The following is a 22242-nucleotide window of genomic DNA, read 5'->3' as shown; positions in this document are numbered from 1 at the left end:
GCTGGGATGAGGAATTGTCCTGGCTCACAGGGTTCACAGTGATCAGTGTGTTTTGACCCATCCGCAACCTCCGTTTGCCTCCTGGCCTCTTCTCTAGCCCTTGCAGTTGGGATCTGGATTGTTCCAGAAGAAACCCTGCTTCATTATTTGGATGTTTGTGAGGCTGTGATGAGGTGCTGCTGATTTGTTCCATCCGTGGAGCTCCTTTGGGGGGGGGTGTTTGTCCTTCCCTGGTACCTCCTGTCTGGTTCAGATAAGGCGGTGGGGTGGCCACTGGAAGAGTTTGAGTTGCTGGGGATATTCAGGAGGCTTGAGACGAGAAGGAATTCTCTGCTCAGTGTCCCCTCAGTGGCATTTTCAGACAGTTGCACTGACTGCACTTGTGGGTGGACGCAGAGCTGTCCTGATGGATCCTGGGTGCTCCCACAGGCTGTGCTGAAACTTGAAGTGAACTCCTCAGCCCTTCCCACAGCTGCGCGTCGCACAGGGCCCGGCGTTATTAGAAGTGACTGGTGATTCCGTCTGAATTCCACTTCTGAAAACCGGGGCTTTTCGGAACGCCTCAGGTCAAACACTGAACTTCAGGAATCTCAGATAGTTTCTTGTGTTACAAAACAGGGCCGGGGCTAACGAGAGGGGAGCAGATGTTCCGGCGGGGCAGGAATGTGGCTGCAGCTGAGCCCCGTGGGTCTGAGCCGCGGGAGCCGCGCACCGAGCGCTGCGAGGGCTCAGCTCCTCCGGTGCTGCCGAGCCCTGCCCGCAGCCTCAGAGGCTCCACTGTCTGTTTGCTGGGGCACGTGCAGCTGAGCTGGGGTTTCTGTGCATAAACCAGCTCTGGCCACATCCAGGGAGGGCTCTGCGGGCAAGCACGAGTTGCTCAGCACGTGCTCCGAGCCCGTCCGGTGGCTCTAAGCTGAGGAGCTGGTGCAGAGCTGGATCACATCCACCTTCCCAGCGGGCAGGTGTGGCAGCTCCCACTGGGATCCTGCCCCAGCGACTGCAGAAAGCCTCCTCCTGCAGGTTTTGGGCTGCATAAACTTGTTTCTCTGGGGGCAGGACTGAGAGGGGATGTCACTGATCCACGCAGGTATCTCCAAGGGCTGTCAGAGGAGGGGGCCAGGCTGTGTTCAGTCGTGCCCAGCGACAGGATAAGGAGCAGTGGCCATAAACTAAACCACCAAAAGTTCCACCTCAATGTGAGGAAGAACTTCTTTCCATGGAGGGTGGCAGAGCCCTGGAACAGCTGCTCAGGGAGGGTGTGGAGTCTCCCTCTCTGGAGACGTCCCAAACCCACCTGGATTTGTCCCTGTGTCACCTGCTCCAGGTGACCCTGCCTGGGCAGGGGTTTGGACTGGATGAATGAGATGTGGGGCTGCCTGTTTTCAGGAGGGCTTTGTTGGCCTTGATCTATGGAGGCACTGTTGGAGCCATGTCTGACCCCGCTCCCACGAGCAGGTTTGGGGCAGTCCCTTCATGGGTTTGGATGGACAAATACAGGAGTTGGCTGAGCCAGGCAGTGCTTCCCCATGTCCCAGCTGCTGCAGGGAATTCACTTGGGCTTCCCAACAGTGGTGGGGCCTCTCTTGGGTTTCCTTTTTCCCTGTCTTTTCTCCCCCTTTTTGTCTCTTCTTTTTCCCCCTTTTAAAATTCATCCAATCTTTCTATGAGTGTAGGGGGACATCTCTCTTGGGCTTCCCCTTTTCCCCCCTTGTTCCCCCTTTTCCTTCTCATTTTTCCCCTCTCCTTTTTCTCCCTCCTTTTCTCTCTTCTTTTTCCTCTTCTTTCTCCCTCTTTTCAAATTCATCCAGTCTTCCCAGGAGTGGTCGGCTCTCTCTTGGGTTTCCTTCTTTTTTCCCCTTTTCCCCCCTTTTTTTCCCCTTCTTTCTTCCCCTTTTCAAATTCATTCAACCTTTCCAAAAGGGGTGGGGTCTCTCTTGCGTTTCCTTCTTTCTTTCCCCTTTTCCCCCTTATTTTCCCCTTCTTTTTCCCCCTTTTCTAATTCATCCAATCTTCCCAAGAGTGGTGGGGTCTCTCTTGGGTTTCCTTCTTTTTCCCCCTTTTCCCCCCTTTTTTTCCCCTTCTTTTCCCCCCTTTTCAGACTCATCCACACAGGAGTGCATGTGGGTGCACACAGACAGATCCTTGGATATAAATTCCACGCTGTTCCGTGTAATTAAACCATCAGTTCCCAGGCAGCTGCTCAACACTACAGAGGTTTTCCATCCAATTAGGCAGAATTACGTATGGGAAGGAGAAAAAACATGTCAAGTTCTGCAGGGATAAGGCAGTCCAAGAGATTTCCTCCCACCTGCCCTCGATTCCTTATGGATACCCGTGGTGGGAAGGGCGCGTTTCAAACATCCAGCAAACAATTTGGGAGAGCCTCTCGTAGGCCGGGTTAAAACCTTGCTGCAGCACCACTTGGGAATCATTTCTGCTGGAATTCATGACATATGTTAGTTGTTTATCTTAGTGGGATGTGACTAAAAATGTCAGAGTGTTTTGTGTTAAGCAACAACCGAATAAAACAAACAAAATAAAAACACAGCTGTAATACCACGCTTTAAATTGTTGGGTTCAAATATGTGGGATTGATAAAGTAAGCAATAGGGTGCAGTGGTGTATAGAAAATCAGCCTTGTGAGTCCAGCCAGAGCCAAAAAAAGCCTTGAGATAGTGCTGTTGTTTGTCAGCTCTGCTTAAGGACCCAGTGCTTGGAATCCAACCTAAACGCCTGAAGGGAAACAAAAGGCACATCATCTCCTTCCATAGCCAACGAGAGTGTGGAAAATGAAATATGAAGGCCACAGGTTCTGGTGTGAACCCCAGGAACTTGGCTGGGACTGATTATGTGGGAGCGAGTTGAGAAGGGTGGGGATTTATGTTTGATTGGCTTTTTGTGTTTTTGAGGAGGCAGTGCAGTGTTAGTTTGCCAGCAACAGTGGCTCTGTAGTTAATTGGGAGCAGGATTTTGTCTTTGCTCGTGACCACAGTTGTGCTGTGGTGTCCTTGCACCTACTCAGCAGAGACTGGAGATGGTTTTCTAGAGCCTTCATGGTACCAGCAGGTTGTCCTGGTGCCTTGCCACCGATCCCAGGGTGGATCTGGATGGGGTGGAGGAGATGAATCAGCTTGGTTGTTCTTTGTGTCCTATAAAGTGATTCCCATTGCAGTGAGTAAGGACACCTCAGCCTTACCCAAGAAAGCAGCGAGGAAGGATTTTCAGCAGAGCTCTGGATGTTGGAGAAACAGAGTTGAGGAACTGGAGTGACTGGATCCAGCCCTCTTCCCCTAAACAGGACCAGCACTGTGACAGAGGTGACAACAGCAGAGGTGACAGACCTCTATAGGACACTTTCTGTTCCAGCCTGGTTCTTCTACAATCCTGCACCTATTTTTTTTCCTCATTCCTTAGGAGACACCCAGGGCTGGTGGGTCTCCACGTGCCCCAGCACCTCCCTTCAAACAGCACCTGATGACCTTTGAGTCCCATCATCCTGTTTAAGGTGGAAAAACCTGTTGAATGCATGAGAACAGCTACATTCATCCTCCTTCTTCTGTCCTTTCCAGCTGGGGGGTTGCTTAACATGGCACCTTTACCTGGAGCAGGTTAAAGACTGATGGTCCCTTAGGTCTGTCTCTTACTTACACTTCAGTTCTGATCATCTTGAACTGCAGTAAGCAGATTTTTTTCCCTTGAATATGCGTAAAAATCCGGATAAACTACATCCCAACCTGCTGTCACTGTTGGCATTATCTCTGTTTATTTGTTTTCAGCTATCCTTAACAGCTTGACCAGGTTATTCCCTGAAGAGCCTGGGTTGTGTCAAGGCAGGCAAAAATCTCTGAGTATTGGCAGGAGAAAAAAAACTTTTCTCAACAACAACAAAAAAACCCCTGTTCCGTGATGAATATCTTGTGTCATCTGAAGCTGCTTGAGAGGAGAGATTGTGGCTCTCTGGCATCTCGTGTCGCTCCAGGGGCTCCAGGGATGGCTTGGGATGAGCTGTGACTTCTCTCCGTGTGTTTTCAGACCGATGAGCTTGAACTGGGGTCTGGTGTACAGGATCAGAGGAATAGGGAGGGAGCAGGCTACTGATCCATGGAGCTCCTGGAGCAGCGTCTGCTCATCTGCATGACACATGGATGGAGGCTTGTCCTTTGGTGGAATGCAAGGAGGGGAGCAGGGAGGCAGCACAAGGCCACTCTTATACCAAAGCCCCCACAAGAGAAGTGATTCTCAGCCCTTGGTGTCGGTGCACAAACTCTGCTCACACCCTTTGGCCAAGCAGCTCCAGAAGTGACCTCAGTGTGGGACAATTCCCCTGGAGACGTGGGAAAAGTCCATCAAAGAGCTGAAGAATTGTCTCAAAAAGTGGATGTAGCCAAGGGAGTGCCTCTGGAGAGCCCAGAATGAGCTGCAAACTCTCCTTGATCTCCCAGGCTGGAGGAGACTGGCTTTGGGAGCCTGGCTTTGGGTGTGGGGCAGCTCAGTCCAGCACAGGGGTGGGGAATCAGAACTGTCAGCCATGAGTTGGCTCTGAGCCATTTTTGGGGACTCAGCAGCCTGTAACTCCAGAGTGGGATGGGGCAACCACTGAGCAAAGGCTGCTGAAGTTTTGGGCTGTGTCTGTGCTGTGCAGGTGGAGCAGCAGGGGGGGATGTCCCTGGGGGCCATGCTGGGAACTGCTGCGGGAGGAAGGACAAGGAGGGAGCGCTGGTTTATGGGGTGCTGGTTTATGGGGTGCTGCCGTGGAGCTTTTCAGTGTTGGATGTATCCAGAAACAGACCGTTAAGGCCTTTTCACATACAAATTTCCAAGAGTTTTGAAACAAGATTGAAACAAAAGCAGAGAGAGAGAAGCAGCAGTGGTGGTCGAGGGAAGCTGAATGGCCCTGGGCTCTGCCCTACACAGGAACACATCAGGCAGTGCTGTTTCATCCTTCCCCTGCTTTGTGCAGTGAGTTCCCTCTGTTTTCTTACAGAATGTATTCCCTATATTCAGATTTGTTGAAATTAGTTCTAGCCTTGTACTGGAGCATCACATCCCTGATTCGGGTCCAGCCTGAAAGTATGGGCAGCATCTTCCCTCCACACTTAGCAGAAGACCTCCCTTCCTTATCCCACCCCTCAAAAAACCACTCTGGCAAGGCACACCAGGAGTTTGGAGTAGCACAGGATATGTTTTACTTCTGGGATATTTTCCTTGATCTATAATTTATCATCTTTTCTAAATATTCTGGAGTAATAATGCCAAAGCTGCTCTTCAAGACCTGTTACCTTTCTGCCTGGAGTTGGTGAAGCAGCACTTTCTTTTTCAGGAAAAGGGAAAAAATTCCTCTTGTTCCAGTGTTTGTATCACTGACTGATAGTTCAGTAGGGTCCAAGAAGCTTTCATCTGGATAGACCAAATTTCCTGAAAATGTTGAAAACATATTGGTTCCAAACCTCCCCCAAAGCACATGTTCTAGATTAAACATGTGTTGGGAGCTGACATCCCTCTCTCCCCAGCTCCACCGTAATCTGGCATTAATAAGGCCATGCTTAAAAATATTTGAAAAGCTTTACATATCTCCTACCCATGAGAATGAAGTGAATGTCACTGCACTGCTGCTGTGAAGGAAACAACTGAATTTTGGAGGTTTGACCAAGTGGAGGGTTTTGATCTTATTCATTGGGACAATTTACATCCACGTCAGCAGGAGGTTTGTCATCACTTGAAATCTCAGGTAACGCTTGAGCTTCTCTTTCCACCTTAGTATTGGTCAAATAGGGATAGAGGGGTTGGTTGATGGGCAGGATTTATAGAATCACAGGATCACTGAGGTTGGAAAAGACCTCCAAGATCATGGAGTCCACCCTGTGCCCCTTCCCCACCTTGTCCCCCAGCCCAGAGCACTGAGTGCCACATCCAGTCATTCCAGGGATGGGGACTCCACCTGCTTCCAGTATCTGAAGAGGCTGCAGAGAAGCCAGAGAGAGACTCTTCATCAGGAACTGGAGTGGTGGGACAAGGAGTGATGGGTTCAAACTGAAAGGGGGGAGATTTAGGTTCAATATATGGAAGAAATCCTTCCCTGTGAGGGTGGGGAGGCCCTGGCACAGGTTGCCCAGAGAAGCTGTGGCTGCCCCTGGATCCCTGGAAGTGTCCAGGTTGGATGGGGCTTGGAGCAACCTGGGTTAGTGAGAGGTGTCCCTGCCCATAGCAGGGGGTGGGACTGGATGAGCTTTAAGGTCCCTTCCAACCCAAACCATTCTGTGACTCTATGACTTAACAATTTTATGTGTATTTTATGAAGGACTGAGAAGTGATGTGACAGTTCTGGGTGATGCTGACATCTCAGTAATCACCAGGATTTTGTCTCTGATTGTGTTTGTAACCTGGGATGAAAATAATTTCTCAGTACCTCCACCCTCTCATCTCTCAGGGCAGAACAGTGATGGAAACAGGGATGGCTCACTTGAGTTATCTGGTCTTACATATACCCCAGACCAGTCTGGTACTTAAATAAGAAGATTGGCGATTATTCCATAATAACTTAGTGCCAGGAAAATAGACAAGGGACACCTTAATAATCCCAGGGGGCAGCAGTGAACTCTGAAAACAGCCTGCAAAGTATGGATGGACACCTAAAAATGGTGGTTGCTGCTCCATACCTTCTCCAAACTGGAAGAACACCTTGAAGACATCAATTGGTGTCTGCTCTAAACCGAATGATGCAGCTAAAACTTGGTTGTGGCACTGCATGACTTCATCCTGCTCTTGGCAACTGGGAATTCAAGCACATTCAGCAGCCTCTGTAGGTATGTCCTTTGTTTGACTGATTTCTATAATAGTCACCCTTTTATGGGTTTTATATAAAATAAGTGTAATTACAAAGATCTGTTCCCATCAGTAAAACCAGTTTGAACTGTTTTGCAGGAATTTGAACTATTTCTTGTTAATCCACACACACACAGCTAATAAGGGAATGCAGGGGTTTTTTAATATCCTATTTATATCAGCATATGTCCTAAAGAAGTTTGGGATATTTCTGTATTTATAGTAAATCATAGCAGTGTGTAGCGTGAGGAAAGAGAAATCAGAGGGGGGGGAGAGTAAACCCTATTAATCTTTATAAGAGAAAACATGTCACATGTAATATCCTTGAGTTGCATCACCATCTGGTTTTTTTTTCTGAAGCCCTTGGAAGTGGTCCAGCAGATGGTAGGGCTGCTGGGGCTGGAACCTGCTCCCTCAAGCATGGTTAGATGTCTTCTGCTGCTTGCTGGGCCACAGCTGTGGGTTTGTGCACCAAAAACTCATCTCTTGCAAATGTTTTCTTCAGCTCAAAGTGAGAAGTCTGTGTCTGAACCCACTGTGCTTCTGCTAGAAGTGATTTGGAATTGTTTGGAGCCTTCCACTTGTGGTGGCTCTGCGGGATTCCAGGGGGGCTCTTCTGTTTGGGTCGGGGTTTTGTCATCATATAAAGTTGTCCTTTCCTGCTTGTACCTTTCCCTCAAAGTTTACCACTCTTGCTGGCTTGATATTCCCTCCTTTTTTGTTATCCTTCCCTTTTATTTCCCAACACGTGTGGAAAATAAGCTTTTGGAGAAGTCTAGCTCTGGGATGCTGCTCAAAGCCAGGGTCTCCAAAGCCCAGTGTGCAGCATTCCTGCTCTCACCTTGGCTGGGGAAATCCCATCCTGGGATGGAGAACTCAGCTGGCAGAGGATGGAGCTGACCTGAGTTACTGCAGCAGGAGTCAGAGGCTTTTCCCACAGGAAATCCAAGGAAAGGGAATATAAATGTTAGGAGGAGATCAGGTAACTTAAACATTTCAAGTCAGACCATAGCCTGCCCCAGAGCTTCAGTAGTTGGGCAAAAATAACCTCCCAGAGGGACTGATAAGCTTTGGAGAGACATTTCAGGAGCGACCAGTGACACCAGGTCACTTCAGTGACTTCTTGCTCTGAGACAGAAGATCCCCTCCAAGCCTGTGCTCCTTCCCAGGAGCCTTCTCATTTCCAACTGGATGGTCTTGGAGAGCAGTTCACACATGTGAGGACGTGCCAGTGCTGTCCTTGAAGCCCTGACAGGTCTTCTCCCTCCGTGCCCATCACCAGAGCCTTTCCCAGCGGTGCTTCCACCCTTTCCCAGCTTTGATGGCTCGCTTGACCCACTTCTTGACCATCCCAGGAGCCCTTCTGTGAAACTCTTCTCATTTCAGTTCACCTTTCTGCATTAGATGATCAGGGTTGGCTGAGTTGCTCCCAGGATTTTCACACCCGCTCCCTGAGGGGCAGCAGGATTTCCCCTTGTCTTCCAGAGGTGTTCCCATTCTAGGATGGTATTTCTGCCTTGCCTGGCTGAGTGACAGCAACTGAGCATGTGCTGGTGTTGTCCTGGGGAGCTCCACGATCCAGCAGAGCAGTTTATTATTTCCCATGTATATATATTTTATAGGACTATATATTTGGTATGACTGAACCTCATTCCATGCTTATTATCCTTCAAAGCCATCCAGCCTGTCCTCTCTGCTATCCCAGTCCTCTTCTGTATTAACAGTTCTGGTCCACTTCCCTCCCTCTGGCAAAGCTAAAACAAGGGAGTGAACAGAGCTGACAGCTCCTTCAGGGAGGAATTAGAGTTTAAATGTAGATTTAATTTCAGCTGAAAGACAGGAAATGTAGAAGGGGAATGGTCTTCCCTGGGTCTGGGGTCTGGTTTGACCTCAAAAGTATGCAGACAGCATGTGGAAAGGGGGTTGGAAGAAGGCAGGATTAGTGGGAATAAGGGTAGAAGTCCAGAAGGATAACTCTGCTTGGGTGGCTGTCATGTTTGATCCTGGCAGTCAGCACCAGGAGCTGGATCTCCAGGACATTCCTAATGGATGTGTAAAGGGATTCATGAGGAATGGGGGTGACACAGGAAAGGTGCACTTAAGGTTATTTCTATAAAGAAGGGCAGAGAGGTGCCAGGGAGCAGCTGAGGCCTTGGATTGCTTTCAGATCCCATCAGGACAGGATCAGGGACACCTTCCACTATCCCAGGTTGCTCTGAGCCCTGTCCAACCTGGCCTTGGACACTTCCAGGGATGGGGCATCCATTATATTATAACAATATTATTTGTGTTCAACCACTGCAGCATTTAACAAGCTTTACTGCTTAAATATTGGGTTCTGGCCTCTGGAAAACCTGGCAGAAAGGATTTTTTAATTATAATTTTTCTCCTCTGCACAGCAATGTTTGGATAATGTGCATGAAGTCAAGTTTTTAAGCCTTGCGCCTCAGCACCTTTTGTTCTGAGGGAGCATTGATCTGAAATTTCCGTGGCCCTCAGCTTCTCAGACTCAATAATTTATTACCATTGTGGCCTAAATTGAGCAAGAGCTCATGAATTGAGCTCATTTTGAGCAAAAATGAGCAAAACTTCGTCTTCTGCTCCATGAGTCGAGCCTTCAGCTCCGCGCTGCAATTAAATCCCCCACCCTCGCTATTGGGAGGCAAACAGATGCAAACCCCAGAGAGTCAGAAGCTCCCAAGCCTAATAATGCTGGGGTTTTTTCCCCCCCCTCGTGTCAGGAGTATTCCCCGTGTTTGTCGAAAGCTTCACTTGCAGGGCCGTAACATCTCTCTCTGCCGTGCCTGGAACAGATGCGCGTGTTGTAATATGGACTGCGAACATTGACATCCCATGTGGTTCTCATTCCTCCCATTCATCTTTGAAGCTAATTGGTTGCAGGCAGCCCCGATGTGTCTGGCTGGCCGCAGCTATTTGTACTTTCACTCTGGTCGTGGCGCTAATGGTGTGATATATGGAACATGAAATAAACTCTCGTGACTCCGAGGGCTGCGCAGGCACAGGCGCGGCACTCCCCTCTCGCTGCCTTGGGCTGGGGGGCAGGGGGGGATTTTTAAAGGACTTTTTTTTTTCTTTTCTCCTCACTGGAAATGTTGTTAACCAGCTGGTGCCTCCAACGAGGGCTGGTGGAGCTCGGGAATGGCAAAAAAAGTGGAGCTCGTCTGCCCTGCCTAGGTCTTGCAGTTTGTCTGCTCGTGGTGGAGCTGCTGGTGTGGCTTCCTGGTGAGATCTGGGCCTGGCATTGCTGGAAACCCACGTGTTGTCCCGTCTGCCTGTTTTAATAGTGTGAAGATTGTAAAAGAATTAGATTGTAAAAAAATTGGATTAGCAGAAATAGTATTTTAAATCATAGAATCACAGAATGGTTTGAGTCGTAAGGGATCTTAAACTCATCTCGTTCCACCCCCTGCCATGGGCAGGGACACCTCCCACTAGCCCAGGTTCCTCCAAGCCCCGTCCAGCCTGTCCTTGGACACTTCCAGGGATCCAGGGGCAGCCACAGCTTCTCTGGGCAACCTGTGCCAGGGCTTCCCCACCCTCCCAGGGAAGGATTTCTTCCTAAAATTTATAGATAATGCCTTTTATAGATAATTCCATAATTTTCCCATGACTCAACGGCATAATGTAGGGAAATTATTATTCCTGTTAAAAAGGCATCAGTGATGTTGCCGGGTATTTCTCTGATCCTTCCCTCATCCTTCCTTTTACCAACCATGGAAAAATGGCACTTCTGTTGGGAATTTGCCTTTCTCCACCACCTCAGGCTCAAAGCAACCCTGTTACCTTCCATTCGTTATAATTCTATCTCAGTTAAAGGTGATTTCAGTCATCAACATGTGCTAAAACCTGGGTTTTAGAGGGATTTCACTGATGAACAGCGAGGGAATATTTGGGGAATTTTGCAGTTCATTCCCATCCGTGATTAATTCTTGGGGAAGCAATGGAACATGTTTCACACTTCAGACTGCTCAAAAAGTTCTGTCTTTTCTCAGCTTCACTATAAATATTTTCTCTTCATGCTAGGGAGCTTTGGGTTCCCATTGTTCAAAACAGCCAGTTCATAATAATTCTTTGCTTTTGTGTTTTTTTAGTATTTTGTTCTTATTTTTAAACAACTTGGCTCACAAGGAGTCGGCAGGGGGTTGGACCAGATGATCTTTAAAGATCCCTTCCAACCCAAGCCGCTCTGTGATGCTCTAATATTTGGGTTACTGCTCTCAGCTCAGACCATTCCAGTGCAGCTTCATGGGCCACAAACTCATCCATTGTCCACTTGGAAAATAAAATGGCAATGGGGATTTGCTCCACTGAAATGATCCCTGAATTTCACTAATTTTCTTCTTTTTTTCTTTGTAGGTTCAAGCTCAGTGAAAAACAAGAAAAAGGGTAAGTTTGAGTTTTAACTTAATTTTCCTTTCTGTGTTTGTCACCCAGCTGTGAGTTCTCTTTGGATAACACAAAGGAGAAACCAGCAGCAGCTTCCAGCACTGGGAGGGGCAGGGATAACACCCACAACACCCTTAAAACTTCCCTTAACACTGAAGGAAGTTAATTATGTTCTATAGAAGTAATCCTGAAGATGGTGTAATTAGAGAATGGAGTAGAATTGAGTCATGAACCAGCATCAGGAGCCACTTGCTGTTTGCCAGCCTTGGCTTTCATCCCGAGCCTGCCAACCAGCAGCCTGGGGTCCCCTTTACACTCACCAAACCCAACAGACACACTTTGCATCCCACTTTTCCTAACACCTATTGGTGGATTGCTGGGATTTGGGTTATTCAGGAGGCAGCCCTGTGTTTCTCGGATTGCTGATGCCATCCTTGTCTCTGTAGGACTCCTGGGGAACATTTAACACTACCAGGAGCTTGAGTGAGTCCCAGGATCCGAGTTGCTCCATCAGCTTTTCCTCGTAAACGCGCTGCAGTCTCAGTTCCAGGGAAATGCAGTCAGTTACCTGGTTTTGCCCCTTGTAACCATCCAAACGCTTCTGGGAGTGCTTTAAAAGCTCACAACAGGTTGTAGGTGACAACAGCTGCAATGGCAACTCTCTGCTTGCTACCTGTTGTAGCTAATGTGTATTTAATTAACAGAACAGTTAGTTGTTCAGCAATTCTCTGTGTCCCTCAAGAGCCCTTCCTGCTCCATCCCCACCATCAACAGCGGGAGCAGCCGAGCTTCCCATGTCTGTCCTACTGTAATAACACGTCCAATCACTTTAATCCTTGGATGCAAACTCCAGATGCACAGCTGGGAGGTGGAAACAGCCACAGTTAGAGACTTCGTTTGTACTGATTCTCAGAAGCAGCATAAAATTTTATGTTGGAGGAGTTTGTCCTAACAAAGCTCAGAAACCCTCAACCCACATTAAATCAGCCCAGCTAATAACAAGTGATGGCTGTGGCGTTCAGAGCAATTCCAGAGGGGCAGGGAGATCTCCTAGAGCTGTATTATATACAGCTGTATAAAATAGTTCAATTTTATGGTATTGTCACATTTAATTCTTTTTAGAGGTACAGCTTATTGTTTGCTGGGCAAGATTAATGAGAGCTCCCTGGTCCTGCCTGCTCTGCATTTCAGAGCCTGCCTGGTGTGTGGGTACAGACACCAGGAGACTTGGCAGGCTGCGATTTGGGTGCTGGGACCCTCCCTGGAGAGCTGATAGGGAGGCTGGGGTCCCCTCAGACAAACAAATCAAATATCTTTTGCCTTGTGAGTTTAATAAGTGAGATTTGCTAATGCAGAGAAATAGCTGAAATGACTCGGAGGAGGGGAACGCACAGAAAATGTGGGATGTGCAATTGTCTCACTGCTCAACCAGCAGCTCCCTTAGTAGCAGACCAGACTTCTGAGGCAGATGAGTTAAACCAGCTGTAATTTGTATCCCTCTTGGGAAGGAAAGCCAGGAGTGACAGCAGCAGCATTCCCGACTCCCTGCGTTCGATCCTCCCTTCGGATGGCCTGGATCGAGGGGTGTGAGTGAGAGGAGTTCAGTGTGTTTTAGGGGAAAGAGGTGATGGGTGTGATTCAGGGTGATCAATTCCAAGGCATATCATCAGCCCAAGGAAGGAAATCTCTGGATTAGGGGAAGGCTGGATTGTGACCAGCTTGGATTGGAAGTCGTGGCTGCTGATCTGGACAGAAATATTGCTGTGGAGATTTGTCCCCTTAAACCTTTCCCCTCCCTTTTTTTGGACACCAGTGTTATTTTACTCACCCTTCCTTACTTTAACTTAGTTTTCTGGATGTTTAAATTACCCACACAATTGTCCCACACTGATGTCCATGTGCCCATGTTCCTGGCTGATGGCCACCTAGAGATTTCCACCCCTGTCCTAACTAAAATAGATGGATTTCTCCTTATAGTTTTATCCCATTACAAAGATGGATATTAGTCGAGAAACAAGTACATAAATGTACTTGGAAACTATTCCAATAACCATAATTTCATATCCCAACTGCTGCTGTCATGTAGCAAAGTGTTTAATTCTGTCCTACTGGGGACTTTGTGGCAGCAATTGGAGTGATTTTGCTCCATTTATGCACTTTGGCATAAAAGCTGTTAAAAACTGGCATCTTAATAACTACATCAAAAGAACATAATTTCTGTTGGGGACCTGGAAAATCAGCTGAGGACAGGCCAGGCCTTCCCTGCAGACCTGGTTTTAGTCCACTTTGTATTTGTATGAGTAGTTACTGATGTGGTTGTGCCATTTCTCTTTCTGGGGCCACGTGATGTGTTTGAGGATCATTTTAAGGAAGAAGGTTTTTTTCCATGAGATTTATAAAATAACTGGCACAGGTTGCCCAGAGAAGCTGTGGCTGCCCCTGGATCCCTGGAAGTGTCCAAGGCCAGGTTGGACGGGGCAGGGTGTGGAAATGGATGATCTTTAAGGTCCCTTCCAACCCAAGCCATCCTGTGATTCCACGATTATAACAATTTCCCAGTGCTTCCATCTTCGTGGTGGGGTTAGTCCTTCTCTTACCCCTCCATCCAGAGCCCAACATATTTAATTATTTTGAGGCACAAGCAGCACAGGGGTTCCTCCAGCAACGCTGCAGCTCAGCTCTGAACTGCCCTCTGGAGGAGACCAAGCCGTGGGGATCATCTCCTAATCCTAGTGTGTAACAGGTAGGGAAGATTTCCACTGTTTTCCATCAACAAACGGAAAACTGAGAAACTGTGGAGTGGGTCACCTGGACTTTACCACTCCAGCCTTGGCTGGGTGTATTGGGGTGTCCATGGGTCATGGGGAGCATCCTGACTGTATCCAGAGAGTATCCCAGAGCCGTAGGGCCGTGACCAGCTCTGGGACACGCTGCCCCTGAGGGCATCCCCTGTCTGCTGCTCCCTGCAGGTCAAAGCCCACCCCACGTGCAGAAGGTAACACCTGACCTTGTGTTTTCCAGGAAAGAAGGCTGGTCCTCCAGGGCCCAACGGTCCCCAAGGGCCGCCAGGTCCTCCCGGGCCGCAGGGTCCCCCCGGCATTCCCGGCATCCCCGGGATTCCCGGCACAACCGTCATGGGACCGCCCGGCCCCCCTGGCCCGCCGGGCCCTCAGGGACCCCCCGGCCTGCAGGGCCCCTCAGGTGAGAGCTCTGTCCCTCCTCTGCTCGGAGCTGGGGACGCCGCCGGCGCGGGAGATGCCACACGGGAATAAAAGGGCTCCGTGTTCCCCCCGAGGAGTGTCCGGATGTGATGGGACGGCATCCTGGAGCAGGACTCGGGTGTCCTGGGTCAGGTTGGATGGGGCTTGGAGCAACCTGGTCTAGCGGAAGGTGGCGAGAGGTGGAACGAGATGAGCTTTAAGGTCCCTTCCCACCCAAACCAGTCTGTGATTCCATGATTCTTTGCATCAGGACCTGGAAGGCAGGAACCACAGCAGATTGCCACCCCTACCTTCCCTTCCCTCTCCTACCATCCAGAGAAAAGTGGTTTTCTCCTGCAGTTCTTGGTTCCATTTTTCTCCATTTCCCTATATCTGCACCACATTATTTCTCCACGGAGTTGTGTGGTGATTATTTTGCTAAAATCTATGAATTTAATAACTCCTTAAAATGCAGGTTAGTGGACATTCCCATCAGCAATGTTTGTTATATCTACATGAGCAGTTTAATATTAATAAACACGTCTCCAGAGATGTCAGAGCTATTACCCTGTAGCCCACATGGCTCAAGGGAAAACTTGGAGACTTCTCAGTTTTTATGTCAGAAATTGTGGAAGTTGTCCCTGCCCACCACAGGGGGTTGGAACTGGATGATCTTTAAGATCCCTTCCAACTCAAACCACTCTGGATTTCTGGGATTCTGTGATCCTTAATTGCCTGAGCAGAGGCAGGAGCAGCAGGAAGCCTCAGCTCCAGTATCCTGCCACAGGCATCTCCTCCTTAATAGGGGTTTGGCTCCCGGGGAAGGGAGATTTCAGCGTGGAGCTGGGATGCAATGAATGACCTGAGCTACTGCAGAGGGAAACTTGTCATCTTGGCAGCCAAGAGGCTTTTGGCCGCCACAGAGCAGGGAAAGGGTTGTGCAATTTTTCCTTCTAGTGGAAACTGGTTGAATAATGGTTGAATTTTTAATTTTGATGACAGAAATGCGGGATTAAAGTAGGGAAATGTAGGATGAATATTTGTCTTCTTTATGTATTTTTTATATGTTTTTAATATTTATATTTTGTATATTTTAATGTTGCCTGCACCCCATACTTGTGGTGCTGTCCTCCTCCTGTTAATGGGGGGTTACTGATTACTATGGGGTAAGAGAAGTTTTATTTCTGTGGGGGGTTTAATGGTTATTATGGGGTAAGAGGAGTTTTATTTGTGGGATTCTTCACTCAACCCTCTTCAACAACATGAAATTGCCTTTTGCAGGTGCCACAGACAAGGCCGGCTCCAGAGACATCCAGGTGGGTTGATCTTCCCAGGAAAAAGCCCAGCCTTGGGAGGGGTTTTTGTAAACATTTCCTGGCTACATTTGCTAATGCTGTGTTTGGTGTTTGCAGCCAGCTGTGGTCCACCTTCAAGGCCAAGGCTCAGCAATCCAAGTGAAGAATGGTAAGGATCTCTTGATATTGGTGGTTACTGGAAAGGGCTCATCCTGCACCCGTGACCTCATACCTGGGTCTAATTCCATCCCATAACAGGGCTCCCAGATTTTCCCTGCACCCATGGCCTCGTATCTAGGTCTCAGTGCATCCCATAACGCAGCTCCCAGATTTTCCCTGCTGTTATCCCCCAGGAGAGTCCAGTTCCCCTGCCCAGACTCCATGAGAAGAGTTTCCATTCCCGTTTCCCCTGAGCTCCTGTTTATCTCCCAGGTTATCCCTATCCTGTATATCCCAGTAATTCTGTCCCACTGAATCTCCCTCCTGACCTCCAGGTACATTTTGCGCCTCCTCCAACCTGCTGTTGTCCCACCAGTGTTCCCCAGCCCCTCGATGGCCAACCTTTCCTCCCCCCATTCCATTTTAATCCCTGAGCGTATCCTTGTCCTGCCTCATCCCCATTATCATGTGTTTCTCCAGTTTCCCAGTAGTTTAAGGCAGGGGAAGGCACAGTGGTGTGAGGACACAAAGGTGCCCAGGCCACCAGCTCTTCCTGGAACCCTTGAGCATCTCCACCCCCACCAACAGCCTTTAGACCATTATCCCAAGCCCTGCCGAGGCATTTCACATCCACAGGCAGCTCCTTGCTCTCCTCCTCCTCCCTGGATCCCCATCCAAGTTCTCCTCAAGTTCCTGCTCTCTTTGCCAACAGCTGGGGCTCATTCATTCCTGCTGCCTCCCTGCTCTGGCTGGGCTGGAGAGGAGCTGGATGTGTTGTCCCCTTTCTGAGTCCCCTTGTGCAGCTCCCTGGGGAGCACAGACAGCCCTGGGACATGTCCCCTCATCCCAGACTCCCAAGGGTGGGTGCAGCAGGATGGGGCTGCAGGACCCCGTCCATGAATTCCTGCCTGATACATGGGATGAGGTGGGAGGGCAGCTTCTCCCTCAGCAGCCATGAGAGTGGGAGCTGGAGTTTCTCTTGGATAGGGCAGTGTGCTTCCAGCTCCCCAAAACTCAAAGGAAACCATCCGTTCCCGGGAACAATATGAGGGAAAAGATGCCGTTTGCTTGCATTCAGAAAGCAATGATCCCTTTATTACTGGGAGTGCTGAGGGTTTACAGAGGGTGTGCTGCTGTCTAAGAGTGGGAATGCCCTGTGAGTGTCCTTCCCTGCTGCTTGGGAACAATCTGGTGCTGTGAGCCAGGAATTCTGTCCAGCTGCAGCCTGGCGGGCTCGGACGGGGGGCAGGGAGTGGAGAGGGAGGAAAAGAGTGGGATCTGATAAACTGAGGCACCTACAGAGGCTGGCTCAGTTCAGGGCTCACAGCGAAGTCTGTCCCCTGGGTCCATCCAGGGAGCAGAGCTGTGCTTGTGTTGTCAGTTATCCCAGTGCCAGGACTGGGTGGTGGATCCATAAATCCCTGACCTTTTGGTCCCTTGCACTATTTTGTACTATTCTTTCTTCTTTTTATTTATTTTTTTTTTCTAGGGGGGAGGAGGTAGGAAACAGGGTTGACATGTAGAAATCTTCTGATACCTTTTGAGTCCACGAGTGCACCTACACTACTGTTGCAGTCCAGCTCCGGAATGACTTTTTGGAGCAAATTTCCTGATTATTCCTACTCACCACATTTCATCTTGCAGGGGATGCCCTCCAAAAAGATACCTAATACATCCCACCTATTAATGCACAATGAGTGTGAGGAAGCCAAGCTGGTACAGGAATAATTTTCAAGTATATAAAGTTTGACAGAAAAGAAACAAAAAACAATGTGGAGGGACCCCAGTTAGGGGTGGGACGTGGTGCAATGTCCTACTTTGTTGTTGTTATTTTGGCTTTTAAAAACCTTGGAGACGTAACAACAAAGTGTTTGTTAAGGTAATGCTGGTGGCAAAGCCAGGGATGGGGAAGTCAAGGAATACCAGAATTAAAATCAGTCATGTGACCCTGTTTTTGAGGATGAGGAGAATGACCCTAGATGAGGGCAGGGAGAGTTGTCCCCCAGTCATGCTGTTCACTGCAGGAAATGGGTGTCCCCAGCAAGTGGCAGTGTGATCAGAGCTAGAGAGGAGTCCCAACTATCACACCCTAGTCTTGAACTCTGGGACTGTCCCACTGAATTCCTTGACTTCGGGCTGTGTGACCCCTGCAGTGTGACTGTATTTTTGTGCTCCCGCGCTTTTCCTCTGACAGGTACTGAGTGACTGCCATTTTCTCATACTGAGATCTTTCAGGTGGAGTCCTCAATGACTGGTCTCGCATCACTATGAACCCCAAGGTGTTTAAGCTGCATGCCCGCAGTGGGGAGCTGGAGGTACTGGTGGACGGCACATACTTCATCTATAGTCAGGTAGAAGTGAGTACGGTCCTAGGCTAACTCCTATACTTGTGTTCCAATGGAAGCCTTGCATGAACCACGAGAGGGCTCCAGACAACTACCAAATGCCAACAGCTTGTGTGTCCTTGTAACCGCTTCAGCTCCGGGGTGTGCTCGGGAGGACGTGGTTTCACACACGTTTTGCTGTGACACCGCCCTCAAGAGATTGGTTATCCCCGCCCACCAGTGCCCTTTGCTCATCCTCCAGTTCTCTGTGCAGTCACTTGCCAGCCCTCCCAAACCTCCCTGCAGAGAGGACACTGCGCTCTGTGCTTTAAAAGAAATGTAGGGCCCAACCCCAGGCAGTTCGGAGTCATTTCGAAGCCACGTCGCTCTCTGCAAACACAGGGCTCTTGGCCCAGGTGGTTTGGCCAAACTCCAGCCCAGGTAACTCCCCCTCTCCCGTGTGGCCTCATCCCACACGATGCACCAGCAGCGGGATGGCTCCGCTGCCGCCTTGGTTGGTGCCAACGATGGATGTCCCCACCTGCTTCTGCAGAAAGGGCTAAACAAAGAGAGAAACTGCTGTGTTCTGATAGAGTGTGCAGCTAATAAGGCATCATTTCCTCTCCCCGTTCAAATCCAAAGCAGGATAAGGATTGTCATTTAACACGCTGCTCCCAGTGCCCCACAGATCTCCGATGGGAATCGCTGAGCCGGGTGGAGTGTGAGCCATGGGCTCTCCCCTGCCAGGGCACTCAGGTGTCCACCCACCCGTGGGCTGAAAAACTGATTCTGGGGCAGACGTTAGCAAGCCAGGAGGGTTTCTGTGTGGCAACTACAGCTGAGCAAATTCCACCTTCCTCCATGTTTCTAATATCACTCCTGTTCAGTTGGCAGCTCCACTGGGACTTTACCAAGTCAGATAAAGTGGGCTGTGGATGTCAGATGCTCTTCCATGGAACTGGTGATGTGTCTGATTTGGATGGGGACAGGAAAAATAACTCCACACTGGCCAAAGTATAATTGTTTTGCAATTAGCCTAATGCTAATTGCTGCCACAGTGTTTGGCCTCTGAAGCCTTGTCATTTGTGGTCCATCAAGGAAAACAGGGATCCAGTCTTGTGAAGTTCCCGAGGTCACAGCATGTAGACTAGGAAGAATTAGCAGATTCCTCCAAAGTGGTTGGATTTCCTCTCTCAGGAAGGAGCAGTTCCCTGGGACTGACTTCTCCTTGGACAGGTCTTCCTCATGCAGTTCTTTGGAATCAGTTGGAAGAGGGTTAAGTAAGGAACAGTCGAGTCACAGGGACTTGGTTACTAGACCCAGAAGTTAAACCAGTAGGAACACTGTAGGGTGATTTCCTTCCAAGCTGTGGAAGTTGGGAGAGCGCTTTCCCTGGAATAGCTTGTGCCTCTGGAAGCACCTCGAGTCCAGTTACCCAGGAGGCAGCTCCCAGTACACCTTAGGGCAGTTCTGCTGTCACCACTAAAGGAGGCTCATGGGACTGGGAAGCAGGACTGGCCAGGTAAGTGCAAGAGGCCTTCAGTCAAATGTGTCTGTCTGTCTGTGGGATGAGAAGCTGTTTGTAGCACACAGGGTGCTCTGCACAGCTCTGCACTGGGGCCTGTGCAAGTCATTTTCCCTGTAATAAGCAGGATTTGTAGCTCAGCCTTAGACACATGGATTAATGGATTCTTGCATGCTTAGTCTGAAGCGGAATACAAGAGTTTCCTGGTTGGCTTGGGGTTCTTCTGCCTCACACAAGCCAACCTCCTCTGAGCACAGGTGTGCTGGAGCCAAGGAGGGGCTCGTTAGCCAGGGAACACCGAGAGGAATGTGGACTTGCTCCCCGTGCACCAGTCCCCTCCCTAACACCTTTCTTCTCCCTGCTTCACATCAGGTATACTACATAAACTTCACAGATTTTGCCAGCTATGAGGTGGTGGTGGATGAAAAGCCCTTTCTGCAATGCACTCGGAGTATTGAGACCGGCAAGACCAACTTCAATACCTGCTACACGGCCGGGGTCTGCCTCCTTAAGGCCAGGCAGAAGATCGCTGTGAAAATGGTCCATGCTGACATCTCCATCAACATGAGCAAGCACACAACTTTCTTTGGGGCCATACGCCTGGGAGATGCACCAGCATCCTAGAGGAACTTGGCATGGCCAAGGATGCTCACAGAACTGCACAGTGCTGCTGTTCATAAGCGTATCAGTATTTCAGGGGGTTCTGTAATCCGGCCGTAAAGAAAACTGATCCAGAGCTATTTATTCCTATATGTGAATGCAGGAAGCACAATTGTCCTCTGTGACTTGCGTGGAGACTTGGATCAAAAAAAAAAAAGAAAAAAAAAAAAAAGCTGGTTGCAAAAGCATTGTGAGAAAGAAAGGCTGTTGTGTCTGCCTTGTCTCAGTATTTCAAGTATTACTGCACTGATACTCCGCTCTGTGATCTTCACACGAGGCTTGTCGGGAGAGCTGTGGGTCTCTGCTTTTATGTTGCACTAGCAAGAGCATCCCAGGCGGTAGCGGGAGCAGACAGACTCCCGTCCCAATTGTCCCAGCCAGGCACTCCTGCTTCTGCACGCTAACCAGAGCAAGGAAGGGGGCTGCTGGTTTCCTGCCTTCCCAGTGGGAACTGGAACGGCCGCGGGTGCGGAGGGAGGTGGGTGAGGCAGGGTCGTGGTGTTTACATTCATCCTCAGGAGCGTGGGCGAGGAAGGCGAGGAAGTGCCTCTTCCCAGAGCTTGGAAGCAAAAGCAGGAAGTGCAAGAGGAAGAGGAATCCTTACTAGAGCAGGCTTAGCAGATAGGAAACTGCCTCCACATTCCAGAAACCACCAAATCCCAAAGAAAACGCCGGTTCCCGGGTCCAGGCCTCTGCTCCTTTCAGTTCCTGCCCTTACCCCAGAGGTAACTTTGCCCCGCCGGGGGCTGCCTTAAAGTACTGCTGCTGTTACAGCACGTTCTGTTTGGTTGGGGGTATTTTGTTTTGGGGGGATTTTTTTTTGGTTTTTGTTTTGTCCTTTTTAATTAATATTTTGCAAACCAGAACACATTTCTACAGGCTTCACTGAGCCGCGTAGAGCAGACACAAGTACTTGTGAGAACACTCGGAGGAAGTTTGTCATGTTTAAGAATAAAATATTCAATCAGGAAATTTATTTCTTTTTCTGTTTTAATAGCAACTGTCCTGCTTTTAGATGTAGTTTTTAGCCTTCCTCCCCCCCACCCCTTTCTTCTTGGCACCCTTCTACCTTAAATAAGTGGTGATGGAGTCTCTAGCAAAGAAAAAAAATAATTGTGTTTTAAAATCTGGTCCAGCATGAAGTCACCACTTTTTCTTTTCTCTGAGCCCTGCTGAGTCTAGTCATAACTCGATTTCTGGTGACTAATAGAAGAGCTGGGACACTATTGTTTCTTTTGGCTTCTTGAGCAACTCTCTCCCGTTACCTCCCCTCAGCTGGGGAGACCTAAAGCCATAAGATGTGCTGGAGCTGAGGAGAGGCCGAAGCGCAAATTGCTCTGTTGTGTCAGCCCTTGGCTCGCACTCCTCTGGGTTGGGGTTTTGTTTCCCTGCATTTCTTTTCAGAGCCTGTTTTTGCTTTCAAGAGGGGAGTGAAGTGGCAGCCTGTTGTAGCAAATGAGACAAGTCCCAAACTGGCTTCTTCAGCCTGGAGAAGGAAAGGTTTTGGGGAGACCTCAGAGCCCCCTCCAGTGCCTAAAGGGGCTCCGAGAGAGCTGGAGAGGGACTCTGGACAAGGGGTGGAGTGACAGGACAAGGGGGAATGGCTTCCCACTGCCAGAGGGCAGGGTCAGATGGGATACAGGGAAGGAATCCTTCCCTGTGAGGGTGGGGAGGCCCTGGCACAGGTTGCCCAGAGAAGCTGTGGCTGCCCCATCCCTGGAAGTGTCCAAGGCCAGGTTGGACGGGGCTTGGAGGAACCTGGGCTAGTGGAAGGTGTCCCTGCCCATGGCAGGGGGTGGAATGAGTTGATCTTTAAGGTACCTCCCAACTCAGCCATCCCGTGATTCCGT

At 49.3% G+C, this 22242-nt stretch overlaps 1 protein-coding gene across 4 annotated transcripts in view; it reads left to right on the top strand.

Annotated features, from left to right (window-relative positions):
• The window catches only part of EDA (ectodysplasin A), a 65486-nt gene extending 44118 nt beyond the window's left edge, over window positions 1-21368 (top strand). Inside the window, exons 3-8 of one of the 4 annotated variants that reach the window (XM_027726064.2) lie at window positions 11200-11229; window positions 14251-14430; window positions 15711-15745; window positions 15842-15893; window positions 18119-18234; window positions 20105-21368. In XM_027726064.2, coding sequence (XP_027581865.1) covers window positions 11200-11229; window positions 14251-14430; window positions 15711-15745; window positions 15842-15893; window positions 18119-18234; window positions 20105-20356 — 665 coding nt within the window. In that variant the 3' untranslated portion in view covers window positions 20357-21368. Of the gene's footprint in view, window positions 1-11199; window positions 11230-14250; window positions 14431-15710; window positions 15746-15841; window positions 15894-18109; window positions 18241-20104 lie in introns of all 4 variants that reach the window. The other 3 variants (XM_027726055.2, XM_027726044.2, XM_027726033.2) reach the window with 3 other exon arrangements.
• The last annotated feature ends 874 nt before the right edge of the window (window positions 21369-22242 follow it).

The sequence above is a fragment of the Pipra filicauda genome, unplaced genomic scaffold (assembly GCF_003945595.2).
Source record: "Pipra filicauda isolate LSUMZ 115617 unplaced genomic scaffold, ASM394559v2 scaffold9_size5747161_pilon, whole genome shotgun sequence".
NCBI lineage: Eukaryota > Metazoa > Chordata > Aves > Passeriformes > Pipridae > Pipra > Pipra filicauda.
The sequence above is the reverse complement of the archived record's forward strand: the minus strand, read 5'-3'. Positions and strand labels throughout refer to the sequence as shown.